The sequence below is a fragment of the Dipodomys merriami genome, unplaced genomic scaffold (genome assembly GCF_024711535.1).
Source record: "Dipodomys merriami isolate MVZ:Mamm:240054 unplaced genomic scaffold, mDipMer1.0.p SCAF_12, whole genome shotgun sequence".
NCBI lineage: Eukaryota > Metazoa > Chordata > Mammalia > Rodentia > Heteromyidae > Dipodomys > Dipodomys merriami.
The window spans coordinates 43,473,622-43,497,113 of NW_027202493.1; the positions used below are offsets into that span (position 1 = coordinate 43,473,622).

At 44.1% G+C, this 23,492-nt stretch overlaps 1 protein-coding gene across 3 annotated transcripts in view; it reads left to right on the forward strand.

The window, feature by feature from the left end:
- Positions 1 to 23,492, forward strand: part of Msra (methionine sulfoxide reductase A) — a 258,069-nt gene that overhangs the window by 77,204 nt on the left and 157,373 nt on the right. For all 3 annotated transcript variants that reach the window (XM_070016778.1, XM_070016780.1, XM_070016781.1), the window contains exon 2: positions 19,907 to 19,975. In XM_070016778.1, the coding sequence (XP_069872879.1) occupies positions 19,907 to 19,975 (69 nt within the window). The remainder of the gene's footprint in view (positions 1 to 19,906; positions 19,976 to 23,492) is intronic.

Sequence of the window (23,492 nt, forward strand, 5' to 3'; positions counted from 1 at the left end):
ATGCTCTCGCTTGTGTGTGGTCAGTCTAGCGCGGATGTCAGTCGGGACAGATGTCAGCTTCTCTATCAATACTGATTTCTAGAAATGTAGCGTCAGAGGCTCACCATCCATCCTCTTCACACTCCAGTGGTGCTCAGTAGCTGCTCAAGTTCCCATTGGTTAGTGTCAGATCGAGGCAGGATAGAAGGCAAGATAGTTCCCACGCGCTTTCAGAAGTGTGTTCCCATGGAGAATATAATGGCACCATGGCTGTGCTTTCAAGTTACCTCTCCTACCCCATATCTGGCTTTTTGCCTGGGAAATGGTTCTAACTGTTCTAGCCTGGGCTCTCAGAACAGGATATTGTCTGGAGACTTATTTTTTTTCTTTTTTTGGTAATGCTGCAGAAGTGCCCTGCCAGTGGGCAATACCCTAAGCCCGCTGGAGACTTCCTGATGGTGATTATTTCCCTTACTCGTGAAGCAACATCATGATGGAACCAGAACTCTTGCTTCGTAATAGGAGCCAAAGGAGAGAAATGATGCAGCAGACTCGGTCACTTTGCCCTGCACTGGTCTGCCTCTGGCTCCACAAGCCTCCACCGTGTTTGAAAATGGTGGATGTTTGTGGTGCTCATAGGGTGTGGAAGAAGTTGGTGGCAAGGAAATGCATGGTTTGGAAAACTCTTCACAAAATTCAAGTCAAACGCTGGTACTGCTGCTGATTGATTTGATAAAGGGTTGGTTTCTATCCCACAATGCTGAATTATTACCCACCGAAGCAACTCAAGATATCTGTATTCAATAGGCATCCGGAGAGCCACCCCCATGGATAGGATGGGGTACCACACTGGATCCTTTGAACTCAAGATGTTTATTCTATATTTATTGCCAAGTGCTATTTTAAAACTTCTGAGCTTTGATACCTTTGTTGGTGTATATTCATTGTTTATATAGTGCTGCACAGATATGTTATGATCAATCTTTAGGGAGAAAATGGTGATATTTTAATTGCTGTAGAGACAGCTGCTCTGCAGTCTTCAACATTGATGCAAACGTTGCTTAGGTATTTGCCATGTTTCCCTGATACAGTGTCTACTTATAGGAAACTTTAAGATTTTTTTTAAAGTAACACAGTTGCTAGGTTATATCTGATATTTGCTGATATTTATTATTGATAATCCTTTTTTGGTACCAGTAGTAGGAATTCTATGAGCAGTCCAGAAATCTTGGCAAGAAAAGCAGTGAGGGCCTTGGGCTACTGACACAGCACCTGCTTCATTTGAATGTAAATTTTGACAGTTGAGGAGCTCTTCTAGGTCTCCAGTTGAGAAAACAAACATCAACAGGTGAAGATGACCTTTGAGTCATCAGCTGAGCCACCTGTAGCTCTGGATCCCAGGTTCCTCGGGGTCTGACTCTGGCTACCAGTAGGTCTGTGTTCTACTAGGTCTGTGTTCCACTAAGTCTATGTTCCACTAGACCTATATTCTACTAGGTCTATGTTCCACTAAGTCTATGTTCCACTAGGTCTGTGTTCCGGTTGCCTCTAGTTTGGATCCAGCTACCTTACCTGTAGGCTTTTGTCCTTCCCAGCATTTCACCCAGTTTTTCTGTTTCAGATCATAAACATGTTTCTAACAGCTGATCACCTCCTAATGAGTGTATCTGTTCTCAAGACTAGCAAACTTTGTGATTCTATCAGAGCAAGAAATCTTCTTTATAAAGAAACTGGCTAATTATCCACGACATTTTAAATGTCTATGATGTCTTGGAGCTAAGAATGTAAAAATCAGAAGACTCAGGGGAATGTATACTTCCTGATCGATTCTTTTTTTTGCTTAGTTTCACATCCTCTGACAGTAAAAACCAAATAAATTTGAGCTATTCAACCACAATAACATTCCAATGTAATTTTAAAGCCTGCCAGGTTGCTAATTTTGTATAAGAGAAAATACCACAGAATCCCAAGTATAGTGATAAAGATACATGATAGACATTCTGTTGGCAGATGAATATTCACTTGAGTAGCTGGAAGCTGCTCTCACTTCGCATAGGCAGTGAAGACAGGCACAGTCATGGCCGGAACACATGTGTTGCTCCCTCAGTTGAAATCCAGAGCAAGCGGGCTCTGGTGTTCAAAGAGCAGAAACTCTGGATTCTTCAAGGTGGGGACCCATTTGAGATGCAGTGGGATCATTACCTAGAGAACCAGGAGAGAACCACTGTTGTTTTCTGTATTCGAGAAGAGCACAGGATGCAGTCCCTGGAGCTGTTGCTCAGGTCACTGCCCATAGACAGTTCTTTCACTGAGGTGAACCAACATTCGTTGGTTTATTTCTTGGTACCTTTTGTTGGTTTCCACTGGAGGAGCTCGGGTGCCAGTTTTTGAATGCTGTGTTGATTCAGAGGCAGTGGCAGGACTTTCGGCTTCTCACTGGCTCCCACTTCCCGTTCACTATGGCAGCCATGGCTAGGCAGTGTGCGCTGAGGCTCGGCTGCCCCACAAATCAGCATTAACCTTTAATACCTGAATTAGTTTTGCCCCTAAAGTAATTCGGTCATAAGTTAGAATCATCCTTTTAAAAAATCTAGCGAAATTCTCAATTTTCTTCAAGGAACTACACGTGTCTGGATCTCTAGCATAGATGGGCCAGAGGCTCCACTTCTCTCTGTAGTTGTGAGACTCTGCCTTTCCAAAAAATGATGGACTGAATGAGTACTGTGTCCATTTTCATCTCTGACAGTCTGTATTTGTAATTAAAATTATGTGTTGTCTGTGCATTTCAGTCTTTCCGAGAAGAAAAATTTCATCTTGGTTTATCTGGTTTTTGTTGAGTGCATTCTGTCTATCTGCCATGCACGGCCTTGCCTTGCCTTCCTAGAGCAACAGCACTAGCTTCTGGTCCAGGTCGGAATGCATCACGCTGACTGTACCACACTGCATATACCACACTGACTATACTGTACTGCATACACCACACTGCATATACCACACCGCATGTACCACTCTGACTACACCACACCAAATATACCACACGGAATTCACCACACTGAATACACTACATGAATACACCACACTGAATATACCACACTGACTGTACCACACCAACTACATCACACAGCATATACCACACTGGCTATACTGTACTGCATAGACCACACTGCATGTACCACACCACATGTACCACACTGACTACACCACACTAAATATACCACATTGACTACACCATACTGAATATACTACACTGAACACACCACACTGACTACACCACACCAACTACACCACATGGCATATATCACACTGGCTGTACTATATAGCATATACCACACTACATATACTATACTGACTACACTACACCAAATATACCACACTGAATATACCACACTGAATACACCACACTGACTGCATCACACTGACTGCACCACACCACATATACCACAGTGGATGTACTATACTGCATATACCACATTGGCTGTACTATACTGTATATACTATACTGCATATACCACACTGACGGCACCACACTGAATACACTACACTTAATACACCACACTGACTATACCACACTGAATACACCACACTGAATACACTACACTACACTGAATATATCGCACCGCATATATCACACTGACTACACCACACTGGTGGGGGTACTTGTTAGTCAGGAATCTAGGCTGAGGGGATCAGCAGACTGAGGTTCAAGCTCTGGTTCCAAATTCCATTTGAGCTTTATTTTTTAATTTGTAGTGAATTTTCTCATATGTATAAGATAGAGCTGCTGTTTTGTAGGTTGGAGTGAAAGTTCATGAGGGATGAATGGTGAAGCCCTGGGCACTGTCCTCCACACCTTCCTGGCTCCTGGTCCCACGCTCCACAAGAAAGGGAAGTGGTATCCTTTATACAAATGTTGACCTGTAAGCTCTACGAAGAAAAGCCATTTCTTCCATACCCGCAGAACATTTTTGACAGCATGTGTAAATTTTCTATGCCCAGCAACTCTCCACAGTTGTTTTGGTCCTTGGAAGCCAGTACCCGAGTCACCTCATTGTCATAAACTCAGTGATGGCTGAGAGGGTTTTGTTATTAATAACAGTGGTACTCTTAGCACTCCTGTCCCTCAGGTTTGAAGAGCCCTGTGCCAGAGACCGAAAGCGGTGCGATTGTATCACAGGCGTCTGTATTTAACATATGTATTTAGTAGCAGACTATGTTGGAAATTGTGCTTTAGTTCCTTCAGTTGAACATATTAAAGAAAACGACAGGAAGCCAGATGTTTTCAAAAGATAGTGGATTGAGATGCCCTGAAATATTCTCTTGTTTCTTCACTGTTGCCAAACATTTCCAAGTTGTTTAAACTTACCCATCCCTTCTTCTTAGTTGACTTCCTGACTTGACCTTTTTCTTGCCTATTGACCTCTACCTTGATAACTTTCAATCCCAGTTAATCCAGCAAGCACCAATTGAACATGAGGCACTGTCCTAAGGCACTGGGGACCAGTGAGGACCAGAGGGACAGCGTGTCTGCACCCCAGTAGTGTGCATGGAGTAGAAACAGAATGCACAGAACAGGTTGCAGTTTCAAGTATTGTCAAATGCTACCAAGCAAACTGAACAGCAGGAAGAATGAGGAAGCGGTAGAAAAGGATGCTATTATACGAAGTGGGTTGGGAAGACCCCTGAATAGAGTTAGGGCTTGAGTAGAATCGTCGATAAGAAAGTGAGTTAAGCAAACATCTGAAGAAGAATGTTCAAGTCACTGGAACGCAAGTGGAGACTTTGTTCAAAAGCAAACATGCTTCTGGCTAGGACGTATGGAGCTGTGGCAGTGAGGAAAGCAGGCTGGAAACCCCGGGACTGCACGCCATGGTACAGGCTGTGGAATGGATCTTATGTGTGGTAGACACGTGTCAGAAACTTCCAGGCTGGAGAAGACATGGCTGAGTTTGCATTTAGACAATTATTCAGTGGAGGATGGGTGCAATGGGGGAAGCCAGAGAAAGGGCAAGAGTGGAGTTGGGACTCTGCTGCCTGGTGGAAGAGATTAGATGAACTAGCTGGGTAGCGACATGGTGGTGAGAAGTGGTTGTGTGAACACATCAGGAAGGTCAGGCAGAGGACCTCCTGGTATTAGATGGAGGTATCTCTCCCAGAGCATCAGTTCTCTGAGACCATACCTCTGTGGTCAGTGGACTTCCAGTGGCCCCAGTACCTCGACCTTACTGAAGCATTGGTTATTCAGGGGTCTGGACTAAAGCCTTATGCTTATTTTCTAGGCAGGTGCTACATTATCACTTGAGCCATGCCGTCATTGTTTTCCACTTTAATTTTGGGGTAAGGTCTGAAGCTTTTGCCCAGGCTAGCCTCAGGCCATGATCCTTCTACCTCTGCCTCCTGAGTAGCTGGGATTGCATGTACTGCCATGCTAAGTCCGGGTTTTCCTTACATCACTCTGCTTCCATTACTAGTTCTTTTCAAAATAGGCATGCCTTTTTTTTTTTTTTTTCAAGATTAAGACCTATTCAGCACAACCATAAGAGATGCTTTAGATTTTCCTAACACATTAAGCTTATCATTGTTTTTCACTTGATCACATACTCTGGCAGACAGGGACAACAGACGGGACCCAATCTGATGGCTGGAAAGATCTAGATTCAGAAAAGTTGGGCAGTATGCCATAGAACACATAGCTGTCAGTCATGTGACTAACAATGGATGCTCCTAGGACTCATACCTAACTCTTCCCATTTCAAATCTAATAGCCTGGCTTTTATTACCTATTCTGTGAAAGAAGAGGAAGCAAGGGTGAGCAAAGGGAAAGCAATAAATGATGTTGAATAAAACATGAGAAGAAACAGTTTGCCCATGCTCCTTCTGATTTTTATTGCAGAGCGGAGACCCAGTTCTGAATGGTTCTTTTCCTCATGCCTTCTGTTTTGGGAAATATTCCCAACATTGACCACTAAGTCCTCTATCTTGAGGCCAGAGGGTTGTTGCTGTCTCGTGCGGAGCCCCTGCTGATCTCATCTCTGGAGCTGGCTGGACCCGTGGTGAATGTGAACCCCTCTGTGGACAGTTGGTGATGGAGGAACAGCTGGCCACAGGGGCAGTTCATCAGCATTCATCATGGCCAGGGCCTGGAGTCATTAGAATTCATTATACATACCCCGAGTCCCAGGAAGCTCGTTTAGTTCTCACTCAGCAGCTGGAAGCTGCTACCAGCTGCGGATGGAGGGTTCCCCCAAGATTTTACCTGAGCGTAGGGGGCAAGTCGGTCAGATGATCTAATGAGTAGATGGAGGCAAAGCAGAAAAGTCCATCTCTACCTCCAGTAGATTCTCTGAGGACGCCATTGGGGGAGCTCATTAGGGCTGTGGACACAATTTAAACCCCTAATAACTGGCAGGCCAATGAACATTCTTAGACATGTATCTTTGCAAGATACCAGGAAGAGGCATAAATAGAAAAGAAAGAGAGAACCAAAGCGAGGATAAAGGAATGGGGAATTGTATGTTAACACAAGATCTGGCTCCTGATCCCTTTCCACAGGAAGAGAGACATAAATAGAGAAGAAAGAAAGAGTCAGAGTGAGTATGAAGGAACAGGGAATTGTATGTTCACTCAGGATCTAGACCCTGATCCCCTTTCTACCTTGGAGCTTCACTGGATGTCAGACTGTGGGTTGAACAGACTCTCACCCCTCTGTGCTCTGGAGTCCCGCGATCCTGAGGAAATCTATTCTGTTTTCAAGGCTGAACCCAAATGTGAAGGATCCAGTGCTTTCCTCCCCAGTGCCCCTCCCCAGTTCTTGGAGACAATGTTCTGGTGGGGACTGGAGCCTGCCAGCAGGTTGCACTAGGCCTCAGTGCTTTTGTCAGATCTTACCCTTGGCTCAGTCCTGCAGCAAAAGCAGCGCCCGGGTGAGGTAAGCCCAGCCTCGCTTGTATGCTCCTGGCTCTCCTCAGGGAGCCCTGTTCCCCTGGGCAGTGTACTCTTTCCTGAAAAGGAGGCTTCCCCCAACATCACAGTCTCATCTTCTCACGCCCGGTCTAGGACAGGGACTAGCAAAATGATTTCTGTAAAGGTCCAGATGGTAAATATTTTAGACTTTACAGGCCATACGGTCTCTGTCACAGCTCCTTGAGTCTGCCATTGTAGTGTGAAGGCAGCAATAGACAATATATAAATGAATGAGTGTGGCTGTGCTCCAATAAAACTTTATTTAATGACATTTGAAGCTGAGTCTCAGATTTGCATGTGTCATGAAATGTTTTCCTTCCTCTGATTGTTTTCAACCATTAAACTGTCCCCCCAAAAAACAGCCCAGAAAAAAAAAACAAAAAAAAAACCCTCTCTTACTCATGGACTGTGGGAATAGGAGTCAGGCGGGATCTGTCTGGCTGGACAGTTTTGCAAGTAACCTTTTTATCTTTGAGTAAAATTGTTGCTGCATTTGTTCTTCTGAAAGCCCTCGGATTTAAAATTTTAACTGCAGGTGAAAGGCTTGTCACCTCCTAGAGGGATTTGGGGGCAGCTGTGGCTGAGGAGGGAGGGGGAAGGCACCAGGAAGATAGCTGCTGCTGTGAGAAATAAGGTCAGTCCTGCGGAGTCGCTATTGTCTCTTCAGTGACAATGTTAGATTTAAATCCTATATGTCATTTATCTTTGAGTTCTGTGCAGAAAGAAAGGTCTTGTTTTGGCTTTAGATCTTTTGTGTGAGCTGTCATCAGGCATTCTGAGGCTCGATCCTGTAAATTCATGCCTTTTCGTGTTGGCAAAGGGGTTGCTTTTGTTTCTGAACAATTTCCTAGGGCATTTCTTTCAGCTGGGACTTATGTCGAGTTTCAGCTCCAGCTCTACTTTTCATCTTGACATTTTAGAGACATAGGCATCTGCCATTCTGCTGCTAGCAATGCTTCAGAGTCCTTCCTTGGCACGAGGACTTCAGCCAGTAGGTTTGGCCATGGAGACCACCTGGCTGAGCCCCTTCCTCTTCCAGTGACCCACGGTGACTGGCCTGGTGACCCACTGGTGATGGCTGGAGTATCTTGAAAGGTTCGCTCTGTATCTCCTGTTGAGTGCATCCTAGAGTGAAAACCTCTATTAAACACCATTCCTATTTGTGGAATTTTGAAGGTGCATATGAAAGGAAGTAGGATCTCATAAGGAACTTTTTTTTCATGATTTCCCAGATGGATTTTTATACCCACAGCTTCACTCTGGTGTATGCTTGGAATCTCATCAGGAGCTAGGATACTGCATAGGTTCCTGACCTATACAGACATCCTCCAAAAAAAACCCAAAAAACAAAAACAACCCATCCCACAGCCCAAAGCAACATTGTTTCATGTCCCCCAGACACTAGGGCCTGGTGATCTGAGAAGAAAAGAAAAATAGGTAGATAATCCAATATAGCAACAATTACATAAGTTCTTTGTATTTCTTCCTGGGAGGTTTCAGTCATTCCAAGTTTTGGTAGTGAAAGTAGGATTTCTACTCTGGCTGAAGTAGTTCCACAGTGGCTCTGTTGTACTAAAGAAACAACATTATCACTGGCAATGATTGAACTTTAGACTTTTGAGGATAAACTCATGTGAGTTAGTATGATAAAGCTTTGAAAATTATACTGTGGTAAAGAAAATCCAATTTGATGTACAAGACTTGAAAGGCTTGTAAATTCATATTTTTCAATAATTGTTTAGTATTTCTCACAAGGTTCTAAAGAATACTTACTTTGACATAGTTTAATCAGAAATGATAAAAGTAGGTCAGTGTTCAAATGTGCCTTTCTAGCAGCAGCTTCCTCCAATGGTACCATGTTACATAATCACATACAGAAAATTCACACAGAGCTGGGCACCAGTGGCTCATACCTATAAATCTACCTACTCAGGAGGCTGAGGTCTGAGAATCACTGTTCAAAGCCAGCCTGGGCAAGAAAGTCTGTGAGACTCTTATCTCCGCTGAACTACCAAAAAACCCAGAAATGGAGCTGTGGATTGAATGGTTGAATGCTAGTCTTGAGCAAACAAATCCTAGGGACAATGCCCAGGTCCTGAGTTCAAGCTCCAGTATAGATAGAAAAAAAGAAAAAGAGAAAAGAAAAGATTATTCACGTGGGTTTAATACTGTTAACTCAAATGCAAACTTTATTTGGATGTCATTGGTTACTGGGTGCACTGTATGTTCAGCGTATGGTTTGATACAATTTTATCAAACTTTAAAACTTCATCACACTTGCAGTATGACACACAGAGCTGTTCGCTGTCGCAAAAGACTTACGTAACCTGTAGTAGTCACATTCCTCTCATGAGCTTCTGTTCAGACTGTTATGATGATGTGAAAATAGCAAAAAAAAAAAGTGTACACAATGGGAAAATGGTTAGTTTACAGTTGGTTTTCTTCCTTTTTTCTTTTATTAGTCATGGGGCTTAAACTCAGGGCCTGGGCGTTGTCCCTGAGCTTTTTTGCTCAAGACTAGTACTCTACTACTTTAATTCACAACACCACTTCCAGTTTTCTAGTGGCTAACTGGAGATAAGAGTCTCATCATTTTCCTGCCTGGGCTGGCTTTGAACTGTGACTCTTAGATCTCAGCTTCCTGAGTAGCTAGGATTATAGGCGTGAGCCACCAGCACCTGACTTCCAGTTGACTTTCATAATGGTTTGTACCAAGTGAATACAAGCCAAATTCAGGTTGTGAACATTTTCACAATCCATGTCAAATTAATTGTTTTTATAAGATATGAAGTAATGGTTGACATTTATTTTGTTCAACTTGAGTATCTGTTGAAAAGACTATCCTTCCTTGATTGAATTGTTGTAGCTTTGTTACATTTTAATTCAATATTGCTAAAGGATTTTTGTGTTTATATTATAAGCAAGATTTATCCCTAGTTTGTATCTTTTTCTGGTTTTTATGTCAGGGCAATATCAGCCTTATAAGATGTACTGGGAAAAAATTTCTCATTTTCTCTTTTTTAAAGGCGTTTATATAGGATAGGTTTTTTGTTTTTTTTTTGTCACTACCTTCAGTGTATCTAGAATTTCCCAGTGAGAATGTATCTATATCAGGAATTTTCTGTGTCAAATTTTTTATTTCTTTTGTTACTTTTGGCAACCTCTCATTCTCTCATTCTCTCTTATACTCTCTCTCTCTCTCTCTCTCTCTCTCTCTCTCTCTCACACACACATACACACACACACACACACACACACACACACACACACTGCATCTTCTTGAGTTTTTGAATCAGGGTTTCAGTACTTAGCTTTAAACTTGTGATCCTCCAACCTCAGTCCAGATGTTCACTGCCCCACCTGGCTCTGTAAATTGTATCCCTTGAAGTGTATGAATTACTGATTTGTTTGTGCTCAGCTTCAAATGCAGCCCTCTGTATAAATTCTGAGATAAACAGAGGAATCCCTTCAGTAAATCATGTTTTATGTGGTTTCAGTGTGAAATGTGTCAGTAAAGTGCACATCCTTGCTAAAGGAAGTCTGTACTTGGAGGGAGTCAGGGTTGATGGTGTGAGCACATGGATCTCTGGCACAGCCCTCTCCAGCCAGGACCCAGCCTGTCCTGCCCATGGCCAGTGCCCAGAGCCCCTGTGGGCAGTCTGGAGTCCTCCTGCCCCAGTCAGGACCAGGACCCCACGGCACAAACACAGTGATGTCACTGCTGACCCCTGCCTCCTGGTGGCTGTGCTGCTGACTCAGCGTCTCCAGTCAGCACTTGCTGTTCAGGGCCGGAGTGCGCTTCTCTAATAGGTATGATTCCCTTCAAGCCTGTCATTCTTCAGGTCCTTCTCCAGCCCAGGGTGTCACAGGGAGGTCCCTGTGACACTATTTAGCCCTCTGGTTGGTTCCAGCTCCCAAGTAGACGTAGGCTGCTGTGTAAGAAGCTCTTGCAAGTGCTGTTTGAGTTGAGACTTGTCACCTGCTGCTTTTGTCCTCATTTCCAAGATGGTGGCCTTTTGAGTGTGTATTTGGCTACTGTTGTTTCTCCTCTCCATTCTTCCCTTTCCTGAGTGTGGGCAGAGGACTTGGCTGAAAGGAAAGAGAGGAAGGGCAGGGTGTGATGAGCCATATCTGCTGCTGGCCGGCAGGGGGATGGCTTCTAACGTCACGGAAGGGATCAGCTCCAGCATCAGCCTTCCAGGGGCTTGTCGCAGACAGCAGAGGCCCTCAGAACTCCCCGAGATATAGAGAGCTCAGGGATAATGGAATCTCTATTTTGCTACGAGGGCTGGGGAACTCTTGGTTACTTACGGATCAAGTAAGTATTCAGGTTGTCGTATAGTTATAAAGTCGACCTTAATATCAGCAATAATTAAAATTCTCAGATTTGATTTTGATTTCCACATTTGGAGGGAAAACAACACATAGTTCTTAAAGGTATCTCTATGAGTATGAATAACCCAGCCATCTTTTTACTTTCATCCAATTAAAGAAAAAAGTTCCCAATTTCAACTAAACTACCAGTTAACCAAACAAAGCAGCACGGAAACACAGATGATTCCCTCCATTGTAGTTGGGCCTTTGGCATGAATTTAAATTTAGCTTCCCTGGGAATTTTGGAAAAACATTTTTCTTCATTGTTTTGGTAAGCCCTACAAAGCACAGATAAAACTTCCCCAAACAAAACAGCAGGAAAAGCAACTAACAATCCCCTGGATAACGCAAATGAATAAAAATTGCCAGAACTATTGCAAAAGTGCTAAAAGCCCTGCTTTGATATTTTATACACCATCCCTAGACTTTGGGTAGCCCAGAAATGCCTGTTTTTAGCAATGCCAGCACACTAGGGAACAAGTTGTCGAGAAAATAAATCACATGGAGATTGTCTTCAACTAAGAAATGGGTCATGTTCCAGGAGTTGGTTTGTAAATCAGTTAGGCTGGAAATACATTTTTTTCTTGTGGAAATTAGCTTTATAAAAGATGATCTGCTTTCCTGGCTTCATTAGTAGTTTTCATTGTGAAAAATGTGCATTCCCCCCCTTTTTTGGAACACATTAGGATATCCATTTTATCTTGCTACATTAATTGAATGTTCTAAAATGTATGGCTTAAAACAACATTCACCTGTATTTCAGCTCATGGTTTTTTGGTTTAGGAATCCGGCCATAGCCTTGCTAGGCAGCCCATGTCAGAGGCCCTGTGAGGTTGCTGGAAGGGACCAGCTATGTCACATCTTCTGGGCCCTACCCATCTGGCTGATGGCAGACCTCAGTGTCTTCAGGCCTTAGATATAGCATTGAACCACCTCGGAAAGAAAGAAGGAGAAACCACCTAAGATGACACCACAGACTATATCCTGCTCTCAGAACTGACCTCAGATCTCCCCTTTTCTGTTCTGTCCAGTAGCAGAGCCTCCACTAAACTCAACCTGCACTCAGGAGAGAAAAGTTTAAGTGCCACCTCTTGACAGAACATTATTGAGAGTTTGTGGCTATTATTTAGACCCCCAGGGTGGGGGGGGGAACATCTATTCTCAAGGTCACTGAGCCCTCAGATGAGATCGCAGCCCAGCAAACAGTGGGCCACAGCTTCCTATGAGACCCAGAGCCAGGACTATACTGCTATGAAATTGGACCTTGGAGTTGGGCGCATAATCAAGGGATTGCCTCTCAGCTTTGGAGAGGCATCTTTCCACAAAGCTGAGATTTCTTTCTACACTCAGTTTAGTAACTGCAAAGCTTGAGAAAGTAGGGAGATTTTTCTTCTCCTTTTTAACAGCTGGCAGCCAATGTGACTGATATGAAATAGGGTATTTTTGATGCTGGCGGGGGGCTGAGGGGGTGGAACTTAGGATATATTTTCCTCTCTGCAGCAATAGTTCCCGAATGGGGGCCAGAATCCCAGGACAGAGTCATGTTTGAGGCTCGTTGCAGGTGAGTAGACCCTGGCGGTGGTCACCACCATGCATACCAGCATGTTCGCAGGAATTGGATTCTATGTCCCAGATGCTCCTCTTACATACTTGGGTTTGAAACATGGCTAATTTTTAAGGTGGGGACTTGTCTGGCTTACATTAGATCCTCTCCAGAAACCTTCCCCCAATAGTTTACATTTTTGGGGTAAGAGAAGGTGTCAGGAAATAGTGATCACTACAAGAGCCTGGCAGACCTACCAAGACATAGCTGTACTCAAGATCAGACTTTCTGCAGGGCCAGTATGAAGTCCCTTTACAGCAGGTGCATGACAGGTCACAGTTATCTTCTCCATTTCCAAGACTCTGGCGTCTTAATCAGGTACTTGGTCAGATTTTGTGCGGGAGAAACATTTTGGCCTTAGACCCCCCTCCGCTGTATCTCTGTGGAAGCGGATGCTCCCCTTCAGAGACAAGATATGACTGTGGCCCCAAGCAGGTCTGGTGGAATGCTCTTGCTTTTGCCTTTCCTGCCTCTGGTATTTTCAGGTATGGCAATATTCCAAGGAATCATTAGGAAATTTGTTTGGGAAGAAACTCACGACCTGGTGTCTGAGGGTTTGCTCGCACAAGTATTGGAGGAAGGCAGCAGACTGCTCTCTCCCTCCCCTCTGCCCCTTCGTGACGTCCGGTGTCCTGAAGCAAGCATGAGGATCCATCTGTGCCTATCCGCTCCCTACATTCAGACGCTTTGGTCTGCATAGGAAGACGAATCCATAGAAGTCCAATCTGTGTCATTTGTAGAACCATTGTTGAATTTTTTACGCATTGTATTTCTTAATATGAGTATGTACTGCATTATCCAATTTCCCTTAATTAGCCACGAAACCAATCTGCTATCTCACAAAGCCAGATCTTAAAAGACATATTCAGGGTGGCTGATTTACATGTGGTATCTCTCTAGTAAGAATTGGATTAAAAAAAAATACATTGACCCACTGAAATTCAACTAAAGGCTTTAGTAAAAACTTCATTCTAAGGGAAATATACAAAGTCTAAACTACTAAGGTTAGTAATGTTGAGCATCTAGAACAGATTTTAACATACCCTTATCTTATGGTATGGCTGAAACAGAAATAGAAAAGACGAGAGAGAGGAGGAAGAGAGAAATAATGAAAAGAGGTACCCCATTTTCCTTCTTGTCTTTTCTAAAATAAAAAGGGGGGAAATCTGGAGAACACTTATCCTTGCTTTTAATCCTCTTTTGACTGTATCTAAAATTTGGCATGATTATTGCTGTGAGAATCCCTCCCTGGCAAAAGAGGACCATTTACACTGTGACCTGCAGACCACAGGTCAGTTTTCCAGAGGGAACGGCCTCTCTTTGAGGTCTCTCAGGATGCTCTCCGTTACTGCACATCTTAAGTCAGGTTATAGCTTTGCTGTCATGTGATCTAATGCGATCATTTGGGGCTGCTGTCCTGGGGCTGGGTGCAGTTTGAGCGTCTGGCAGTTCCCAGCTCTGTGGCTGCTTCCTGCAGCCTCCAGCTGCTCCTGAGTCTCAGTGCAGCCTTCAGCCTGGGACAGGGCTCGCCTTCCCAGTACTCAGCATGATAGCAGAGACTAGGGACATGTAAAATACTTGTTATTTCCATCTCTTCAAAGGCACTACATCACATAGAGCAGTGCTTAAGAGTAACAAGAGGCTTTTTTGCTTTTGTGTTGTTGTTGCTGCTGTTAACACACTAAGTGGTAGTATGTTAGACACATTCTGCATTTTCCCCAGCACAGAATTACTGCATTGATTCTAAGGGGGCATATTGTCACACAGCTGAAGTAGAAGCCTGGTATCAACCTTTCTGCACACAATCCTGTGTTGCATGCTTGTACATAAGGAAGAAATGGTATTTTGTACTATAGAAGTTGCTCTTTGATGAACCCTGCCAATGTTCCATTTTCCAATCCACATTTTATTCCCCTTAGAATCTTTTCTCTCCACCGGATACCAGCAGTAGACAATAACTTAAGGAATTACAAGCCTGTTTTTTTCTTTTTAGATACATATCATCCTGAGCAAAGCCAACATCAGGGTGCATATCTAGAAAGATTTCCCTTTATTTGGAAAGTCACACAATTAGCTATACTTGCTTCATTTCTAATTTCAAAGAGAATGGAGACACATTTGCCATGAGGTTTCTAATAATATATTCCATATTCCATGTTTAATTAAGAGCTTCTATCAAGAAAGAGAACCAGAATCCCTTTTCTTCATCAGAAAATAGCAGCCAGAAAGCCAGTAGGGCTGACCCTAGCCCAGAGCAGCCTCGTGGTTAATGCTGACAGGGACAGAGTGGTAAAGAAAGGTGTTGGCCCAGAACAGATTGCCTGGGGAGAACTGGACCCATCAGGCTCAGCTGAGCACCGAGCTGGTCATTTATCACTGTCAGAGGGGATGGGCCGGGAGCCGGGGGTGGAGGGAGTAGGGGAGCTGGGGTGGGGGTGCTGACTGATAACTGACATCACTGTCCTGCGACCTCTAGCGCGGTGGAGGGACATTATGCTACATGCTGGGAGAATTGCTAAAACCACATAGGACCTTCCATCCACCATGTTGTATGGGACTGTTCGTAGAAGCAGAGTTCAGAGCGTGGGAGAGGCTATAGGATGAGCATATGCTGTAGTGGGCTGTGCACTGATAGGATGAGCAAATGCCATGGAGGCCGTGAACCTTAATTACCTCCCTAGGGCCTGGATCCTCTGCACAAGGTCAAACTGATACCCACAAATGTCGGAGAGAACATCATTAACTTCACTTTATCTGAGTATTGGGGTGCAAAAGCAACCCATGCCAGCAGAGTTGCACCCTACAAGTCTGTGAAGACTGTCTCAGGAAAAATTAATGAAAAGTATTATTTCTCTGTGGTGCTTTAGTGACATGTTTTAGCATCTTAAAATCTAAAATACTTCATAATAAATGGGGAGCATCGATGTTTGTATAGAGGGTGCTTATCTTGAATTATAGTTCAGCACCGTTGACCTTCACAAGGATGTCACTCGCATAGGCTGAAGCCTAGATCTTAATCCGTCAGATAACCTTATTTTAACTCTCACAATTATTTAAGGTCCATGGTCATTAGGAATTATTTGCGCTAGTGGGGAGCATTTCGTGAAAGTCAAGTAGAAATTTTCTTTTTTTTTTTAAATTTAATTTAATTTTATTTGAGAACATACTGTACAGAGGGGTTACAATTACATGGGCAGGATAATGCATACATTTCTTACCAAGCATTGCAGCCTCCTCCTTTGTTTACCCTTCACCTCCCTTCCCAGCCTCCCCCCTCCCCCCCACCCAATCATACCTCCCTCCCCCCCCACACACCGACATTGTAAAGCTGGTTTTGACATGACATTTTGTACTTCTCATTGTTGCAATAGGTCCACCTGAATCCTTAAACGACTTGTTTGTCCCCATCTCCTCCACATGTTATACTGACATCAAATATAGTGAAAGCGGGGGTTACACTGTGGGGGAGGGACATACAAAGCAACAAAGAAATAATCTTATAAATGCGTTAGAAACACATGCATGAAAGAAACGAAAACATTAAAGTACATATTTAAGGGTTCATTTTCCTAACATCACATTAACTGACCTTTTCCGCTTGACTCATACCTATACTAGATATTGCAAATAAGGGAAACCATGGGACCTATGTTTCTTTGGGCCTGGCTTACTTCACTTAATATAATTTTTTCCAAACCTTTCCATTTCCTAACAAATGGGGAAATGTCCTTCTTTCTGATGGAGGCATAGAATTCCATTGTGTATATATACCACATTTTTCAAGTAGAAATTTTCTATCTATGAATACATGATTGTATGCCTTCCCAGACATGTAAGATACATTTTTAAAAATTGGCAACCAATGAAAATATTCGAAGAGTGAAACCAGCCACTTCTTCAAACTCAGGGAGTGACAGGGGAGCGCTTTTGTTTAGAAGTTTAGCCTGGGAGTGCAGGCTCACGGTGGGCACTGGAAAGAAGGGGTGCTGTGGACGCAGGCAGGGTGCGTGCATCTGGTGGGGAACAGGAGTGGAGAGGTGGGCGAAGGGTGGAGATAGGGCGAGACTTTGGGCCTTGTGACTTTCCTTTGGGGCTGCTGCTGACCCGTGCTTGGTAGCCATACCGATGATAAATTGGTCCAGACAGCTCACCAGTGTGAACTGAGGGTATGGTTTTGGGGGTTACTAACATGACTGAGAAAGGCTATAGCTCTGGCTGGCCTAAAGGTCAAAGACTAAGGGTTTGTAACTAAAGTCCTAGGTCAGGGGCCTGACTCTGGGAGTCGGGGTTCCAACAGACCAGACTCTGCCACCCTGAGAATCCAATCAGAGACATGATGGTTAAGCAAGACAGGAATAACTTCTTATACCTTGTCGCCACACTGGGAAGTGGGAGGACTAGTGTCCTGAGCCCTGTCTTTGGGGCCTGTGTTTTGGAAGGAACAATATCCGGGAGCAGGGGGTATGTGTAGACCAACAAGTCTTAGTCTCCTATCAAGTCTTGGTCTGTATCTGGTTGGTCATTGTCTCAGGCACGTTCCTGCAGGGTCCCACGGTGTTTCCAGGGAAGCCATTGCTGCCTGAACAAGATGATTCCGTTTCTGCTAAGAGACAGTGGCATTGGCTTGGGCGAAGATGCACCCCAGATCCTGTCACATGTGGGGTGGGGTGGGAGCTTACATCAGAGAATGATCTGCTGTAAGCCTCATTGGTCCTGGAACCTTGAAGAGTTCCTCTTACCTTGGTCAGTCTTCAAGTGGGGGAAAAGAGAGATTAGGCAAATTTAGGGCTAATCAACCTATAACCAGTCTTTAGATAGAGTCTGTTTAAGTAATCAATGTATTGATGTGCAGAATTAAGCAGGGACTGGTCCCAAAGCTTAAAGCAGTAAGGAGAAAAATTTTAAAAATGGAGGCAGAGATGCCAAACTTATATGCTGTTTTTAGATGCCTTCAGATGTCTTCAGGCCCAAGTGAAAAGTTGGTGCTTTGTAGCAAAGCAAGCTGTAAATCTTTTTTCCAGGCTTTGTCTAATCCAGTACCCCTCAATCCTGGGATAATTCTGTGTCCAGTGGTTACCGGGAACTCCCCAGACAGCAGCTGTCCTTCCGGAAAGCTCCAGGTGTGTTCTTTTGGCGACCTAGCCCATAGGAGCTTGGAGCATCTAAATCTTTTCTTAAGTCCCCCACCTAGCTGCCCTATCATCCAGAAGACAAGAATTTTAATAATCATAGTTTGAGCACAGGACAGGAAGATGATGACTAGTTTATACCTAAATCTGAATTATTGCAGGTATATCATTGATTTGTTTTGCTGTAGCTGGTGTGTGTGTGTTTGTGTGTATGTGTTGGTACTTTGGCTTTGTATTCAGGGCCTAGGTGCTGTCTCTTAGCTTTTTCACTCAAGACCCACAGCTCCACTTCTAGATTTCTGGTAGTTAATTGGAGATAAGGGTTGCCTGACTGTCCTGCCTAGGCTGGCTTTGAAACAATTCTCAGATCTCAACTTTCTGGGTAGGATTGCAGGGTACCTGGCTGCTGTAACTATTTTAAGGAAGGAAAGGGATAAAATTTGAAGCAATTACACAATTGCAATATCAATGTGACCTTCTAAAGCTTTTGAACATGCCTCCAAATCCCCTTCAAAATCTTTAGGAAAGTTTACTTTGACCTGGTCTTGCGCTAATTAACCTTTCTGTTCCTCAGGCACTAGGCTTTCAAACATAGATGCAAATCTATTCCTCATTCTCATATATCCTTGATGGAGGACAAGTCATCTCCATCAGTTGAGTTATTCTCTTGGAGCATGTAGACTTGGAGCACACCCCACTGAGCAGAGAGCAGGGGGAGGAGTGTGTGCCTCACCAGCCAGATTGGAGGCATCCACCCTGCCGGGACAGGGCCACCCTCCTGTCTCCTGTCTCCACTGCAGACCTTGCCAGTAATCAGTAGTTAGAATCCAGTTAGTGAACAGCTGTTCTGTTTACTAAGTTGGATTGTTTCTGTGATGAAACATGCCACTAATTGTGAAACAGAAATTTACAAATGCTGACATTTATAAGGGCTATGCATTCCCCACATTTTCTTTAGCCTATACGATGCATTTTAAGGAACTTCATGCCTTGACCCCTGAATACTTGCCTTAAGAAAGTTTCAATGGGTAGTTGCTTTAGAAACACAGCCAGAATTTCCAGAAATAGGCCCCACTGTTGTTAGTTTAAAACACACACACACACACACACACACACACACACGCACGCACGCACGCACGCACGCACGCACGCACGCACACACACACACACCCTTACCTCATTCTGCCTTCGTGAGTCCTAGATGAAGAGCTTGGGGGTTCATGAGAACAAGTGAGCACAAGAAAGCCTAACCGGGTTGCTTTTTATTTCTAAATCAGTCCTTCATTTGCCCCAAGGAAGGAGCACAATTTCGAGTGGGGGCCTGGGGCTGAAGGGGTAGTGAGAAGCATGGGAACATCCATCTGGTCTTTCAGATGGTGAATGTCTTTGGTTTTTGGAAGCAGTGCTTGAATTGCAGTGAAGTGACATGTTCTGCTATTGGTTCTGTAAATCAATCCCAATGTTTCCCCGCTCCTTTCCCTTCTTGCACACTGATCACATCGATGTACTTAGTTGGTACTATTTTTTGTCAGAGTTTAGCTGAGAAGGTGGGGCATCCTTTAACCCCAGGGGGTGGTCAGACATAGCCGGAATCCTCTGACCAGAGGTCGAAGAGCCAGTTGTTCAGGCGTGTGGCCGCATGGGCTGTGGCACGCACCGGGCCCCCTGCCTGAGCTGGCTGGTGTCTGCTCTTAGGCAATGGCCATCAAAAACCAGGTAAGTGAAACTTTGTTTTGAGGGTAGGCTTTGGTGCATTTCTAACTCCAAACAAGAAGTCGCTCATTGACACATTTAATGACATGTGTTAGTATGTATGTAGAACTTTACACTTAAACTTGCATTTCTTTCTTTCTTTCTCTAGCCAGACATCATGTCAATGGCAACAGAACGGTTGAACCTTTCCCAGAGGGAACACAGATGGCTGTATTTGGTAAGATATCAACTCGGAACGAAAATCCAAATTCTGAACAAAGCTTGCTGCCAACTTTTTTAGCTTTAGCAAGTGTCCTCCGGGCTTCAAAATCTGGGCTCTTCTAGATATTTACAAGTCGTTACAGCCAAGAAAACTCTTGAGTTCTTAGTAATTCCTGGGATTGGGAACACTTACTCTGTAGAATCTTGTGTACTTTTTTTTTTCTTCTTCTTCTCACTTTGACAGCACAAATACCAAACTGTGTATTTGCTATTTCTTTCGTCCACACTGTGAATTAACCTGCTAATTTGGAGTTTGATTTTTTTTTCTTTGCTAAGAGGAGTTTTTTTTTCTCCTCTGGGAATATATAACTTTATTAAAGGCTAGGATTGAAATAGTTTGGAGTTGTTATTCCACAAAATCAACCTAATTGGATGATCTCTTTTTTTTCTCCATTAATCGGGCACATTTCTTAGAAAACATTCATTAAAAATGTCTCAAGCAGAGCAAAGTCCAGTTCTTGATTGCATACCTATAACACGATTACAAGGTTGAGCAGAAGGATTTTTCTTTTTCAAAACCCTTTGGTGAAAAAGCCCATGTCAGTCTGCATTTCCCACTTCCATAGCAGATGGCAAATAAACTTCCTTCAAAATATCTCTGCTTCTGGCATGGTCTTTGCCTGCCTATAATTCCTCTCTCCCTCCCTGCTCTCCCTCCCTCCCTGCTCTTCCTTCCTTCTTTCCTTCCTTCCTTCATCCCTCCCTCTCTTCCTTCCTTCCTTCCTTCTTTCCTTCCTTCTGACAGTTTCCCCTTTGTCCTTGCCTCACTTCTTGTCTCCTCCCCTTCTCTTCTATGATGTTCCTGGACTATCTTAGGCATTACCACGTCTGTCATCCAGAATTCCAGTTGGAAATGAAACCATCTTCCCTGGTTCATTTCCTTCAGCCTCTTGACAAGCGTGGCTCTCTCTCTTTCTCCTACTTCACACCTCTTCCAGCTTCCATTCTACTCTGGTCTTGCTTGTAATCTCCAGAAGGGCACACGGTGCTTTGAGGCCTTGAAGTGGGTTTGCCCTGGAGGTTGGACTCAGAGCACCTTAGTCCCTAAATGCATACACGGGGACGGAACAGTCCCCTCCATCTTGGAGATGGAGGAAGCTAGCAACTATGAAAACTGTGGAGCACGGCCATCTTCTACCCAACTGCTCCAGTCAGCTCTCACAGTTTTAGGATGGCACCAGCATCAATTAGAAATCATTTTCAGAAATTTAAATGGAGAAATTTGATTTTGCAGAATCCATAATGGATGCTGTATGTGTGAATTGTGAACCTTCCTGTCTTGGCACCATCTGCCACCGTGGGACAGCAAATGCCACACCTATCAATGTTCAAAGTTTTTGTTTTTTAATGATTTCTCAAAGTTTCTCCTATTTGACTACTCCAGGTTAGAAGTGAGGTTCCCCGCTGTGATATTTTGGATCTAGAATGTCCCACAAAAGCTGGTGTGTTGAAGGCTGGGTGTCCAGGTGGTGGTAATACACTGCACGGTGGTAGAGCTCATGGGAAGGAAGGAAGTGGGCCTACTTGAAAGGAAGGAAGGCCACTGGGGCCTTGTCCCCTTCTCACTCTCTGCTTACTGGCCGCCATCAGGTGAGTAGCTTTATCCCACCATGTGTCCCAGCCATAATGCTCTGCCTCTCCACAGGCCCCAAATGACAGGACCATGAAATACTGGGCTAACACCTCTGAAATCATGAAGCAAAATGAGCTGACACAGTTTGACTTCAGAACTGGAAATGTCAGGGAATAAAGCTCTGGGTCAGGATTTTCTTCTCCTTTCTTTTAGGTCTCTAGTACTAAAAGTTCAAATCCAAGAACTTCATGATTTGACGCTAGGCAGAAATGGCCTCCTTCCTAGCCTCAGGTTTCTGATGAGAGGCTTCTGGTGAGCACTGGGCCTTTTCAACTCTGGGAGGCCATGGTGTCTGGCTAACATATGTAGTGTAAGGAGAATTCCCACGATCTAGCAGAATTTATACAGCTCATAAAGTGAGCTGATTGACATCTAAGACTTCTTTCTTTAGAATTAAACTTCGGCTCGTCCAGATGCTTAAATTAAGGCACAATTTGGTTAAGTGCACACTACAGTAAATTCCAATTCATGTTTCCCAAATGGTTCTCCTTTCAGATCGCTGGTTTCCAGGAGGGAGTAGAAGGTTTTCAGGGAGGGTTCTGTCATTCTGGGTTGTTTAGAGCTGCACTGAAAAGCTCACACTAAGACGGCACTTGATACTTGGACATATATTGGGCACTTCATCCTGCCAGCACCTTGCAAGGATGATAGGCTATGAAATATGAAACCCTCTTAGAGAGCTCAAGTGACTTATCCAGGGCCACTTGGCTAGGGGAGCCGGAGTTGGAGCCCAGGTCTAAATTGGCCCAGAGTCACCATTCTTTTTATGGCAGTTCCCGCTCTGCACCGGGGAAGGACCCTAATTGGGACTGGCAGATTCGGAAATGCTGTTCAGTGGGTTCCACACACAAAAGCATGATTTTCAGCCAAGCCAATTTAGCAAATTGATTTGTAAACTCCTGTGCACTCTCAGAGTGCTCTGAAGGACTCTTGAGCAGTTTTTGCTGGGAAAATGCTGGTTGGGCAACATCTTCCACGACTGTTCCTCGACTTGGTTTTAGTCTGAGGACTAATGGCCCACATCTACTCGACTGTGAGCTAACCAGAGCAATGGTGGCTCTTTTTTCACTTGTCTGAACTCGCTCTTCAGCCTCAGAGGTCTTTAATGTAGGCCTAAATAGTATCAGCAAGTACAGTTTCATTATTGCCTTGTTATTTGAATGGGCCTTCTTGAATGCTGTCTATATAGGAACTTTTAAGTTTAATCCACTCAGCAGGTGATCGCTGAGCTCTTAGGTTGGTGTGCACAATATGAGGACTGACATGGGAAAGGATCAAGGTATAGTCCAGTGTGAAAAATGCACCAACGGGCTATTATATCAAGTGATCAGAGGATATATACACGGCTCCTTAAAAATGGCTTTCTGGCATACAATCCTTGCAGATTATTTTTAACTCAAGACATTTTTTTTCTCTAAGACTGTCCTTTGTAGTCCAGCATTGAGCTTTTTGTTCCAGGCCTTGTTTTTTCTGCCACCCGAGTTCTTGACTCCTTTGTTGCTTTTCCCATCAGCTGCACTGGGACAATGCTAATGAAGGCAGTGAGCCCTGTCCACCAGGCGCCCTACCCCCCTGGCTGCCCGGGTTGCCCCCTTTCAAGTCAGTGGGAGTCCTTTCCTCACACACTGCAGAAGTGGGACTGGACATTTTGCAATTACTGACTGTCTTTGTTCCTGGTAGCCTCAAATGCCTCGTGGCCATCATCCCTTTAATCCTTCCTCACACCAGCCCTGTGAAGTGGGCATTATTATGTTCTTTTATAGGCAGAGAAACTGAGGCACCCAGAGATGAAAGAAATACGGTGGAGTAGCGGGAAGGCAGTCTTGGGCATGAGAATATC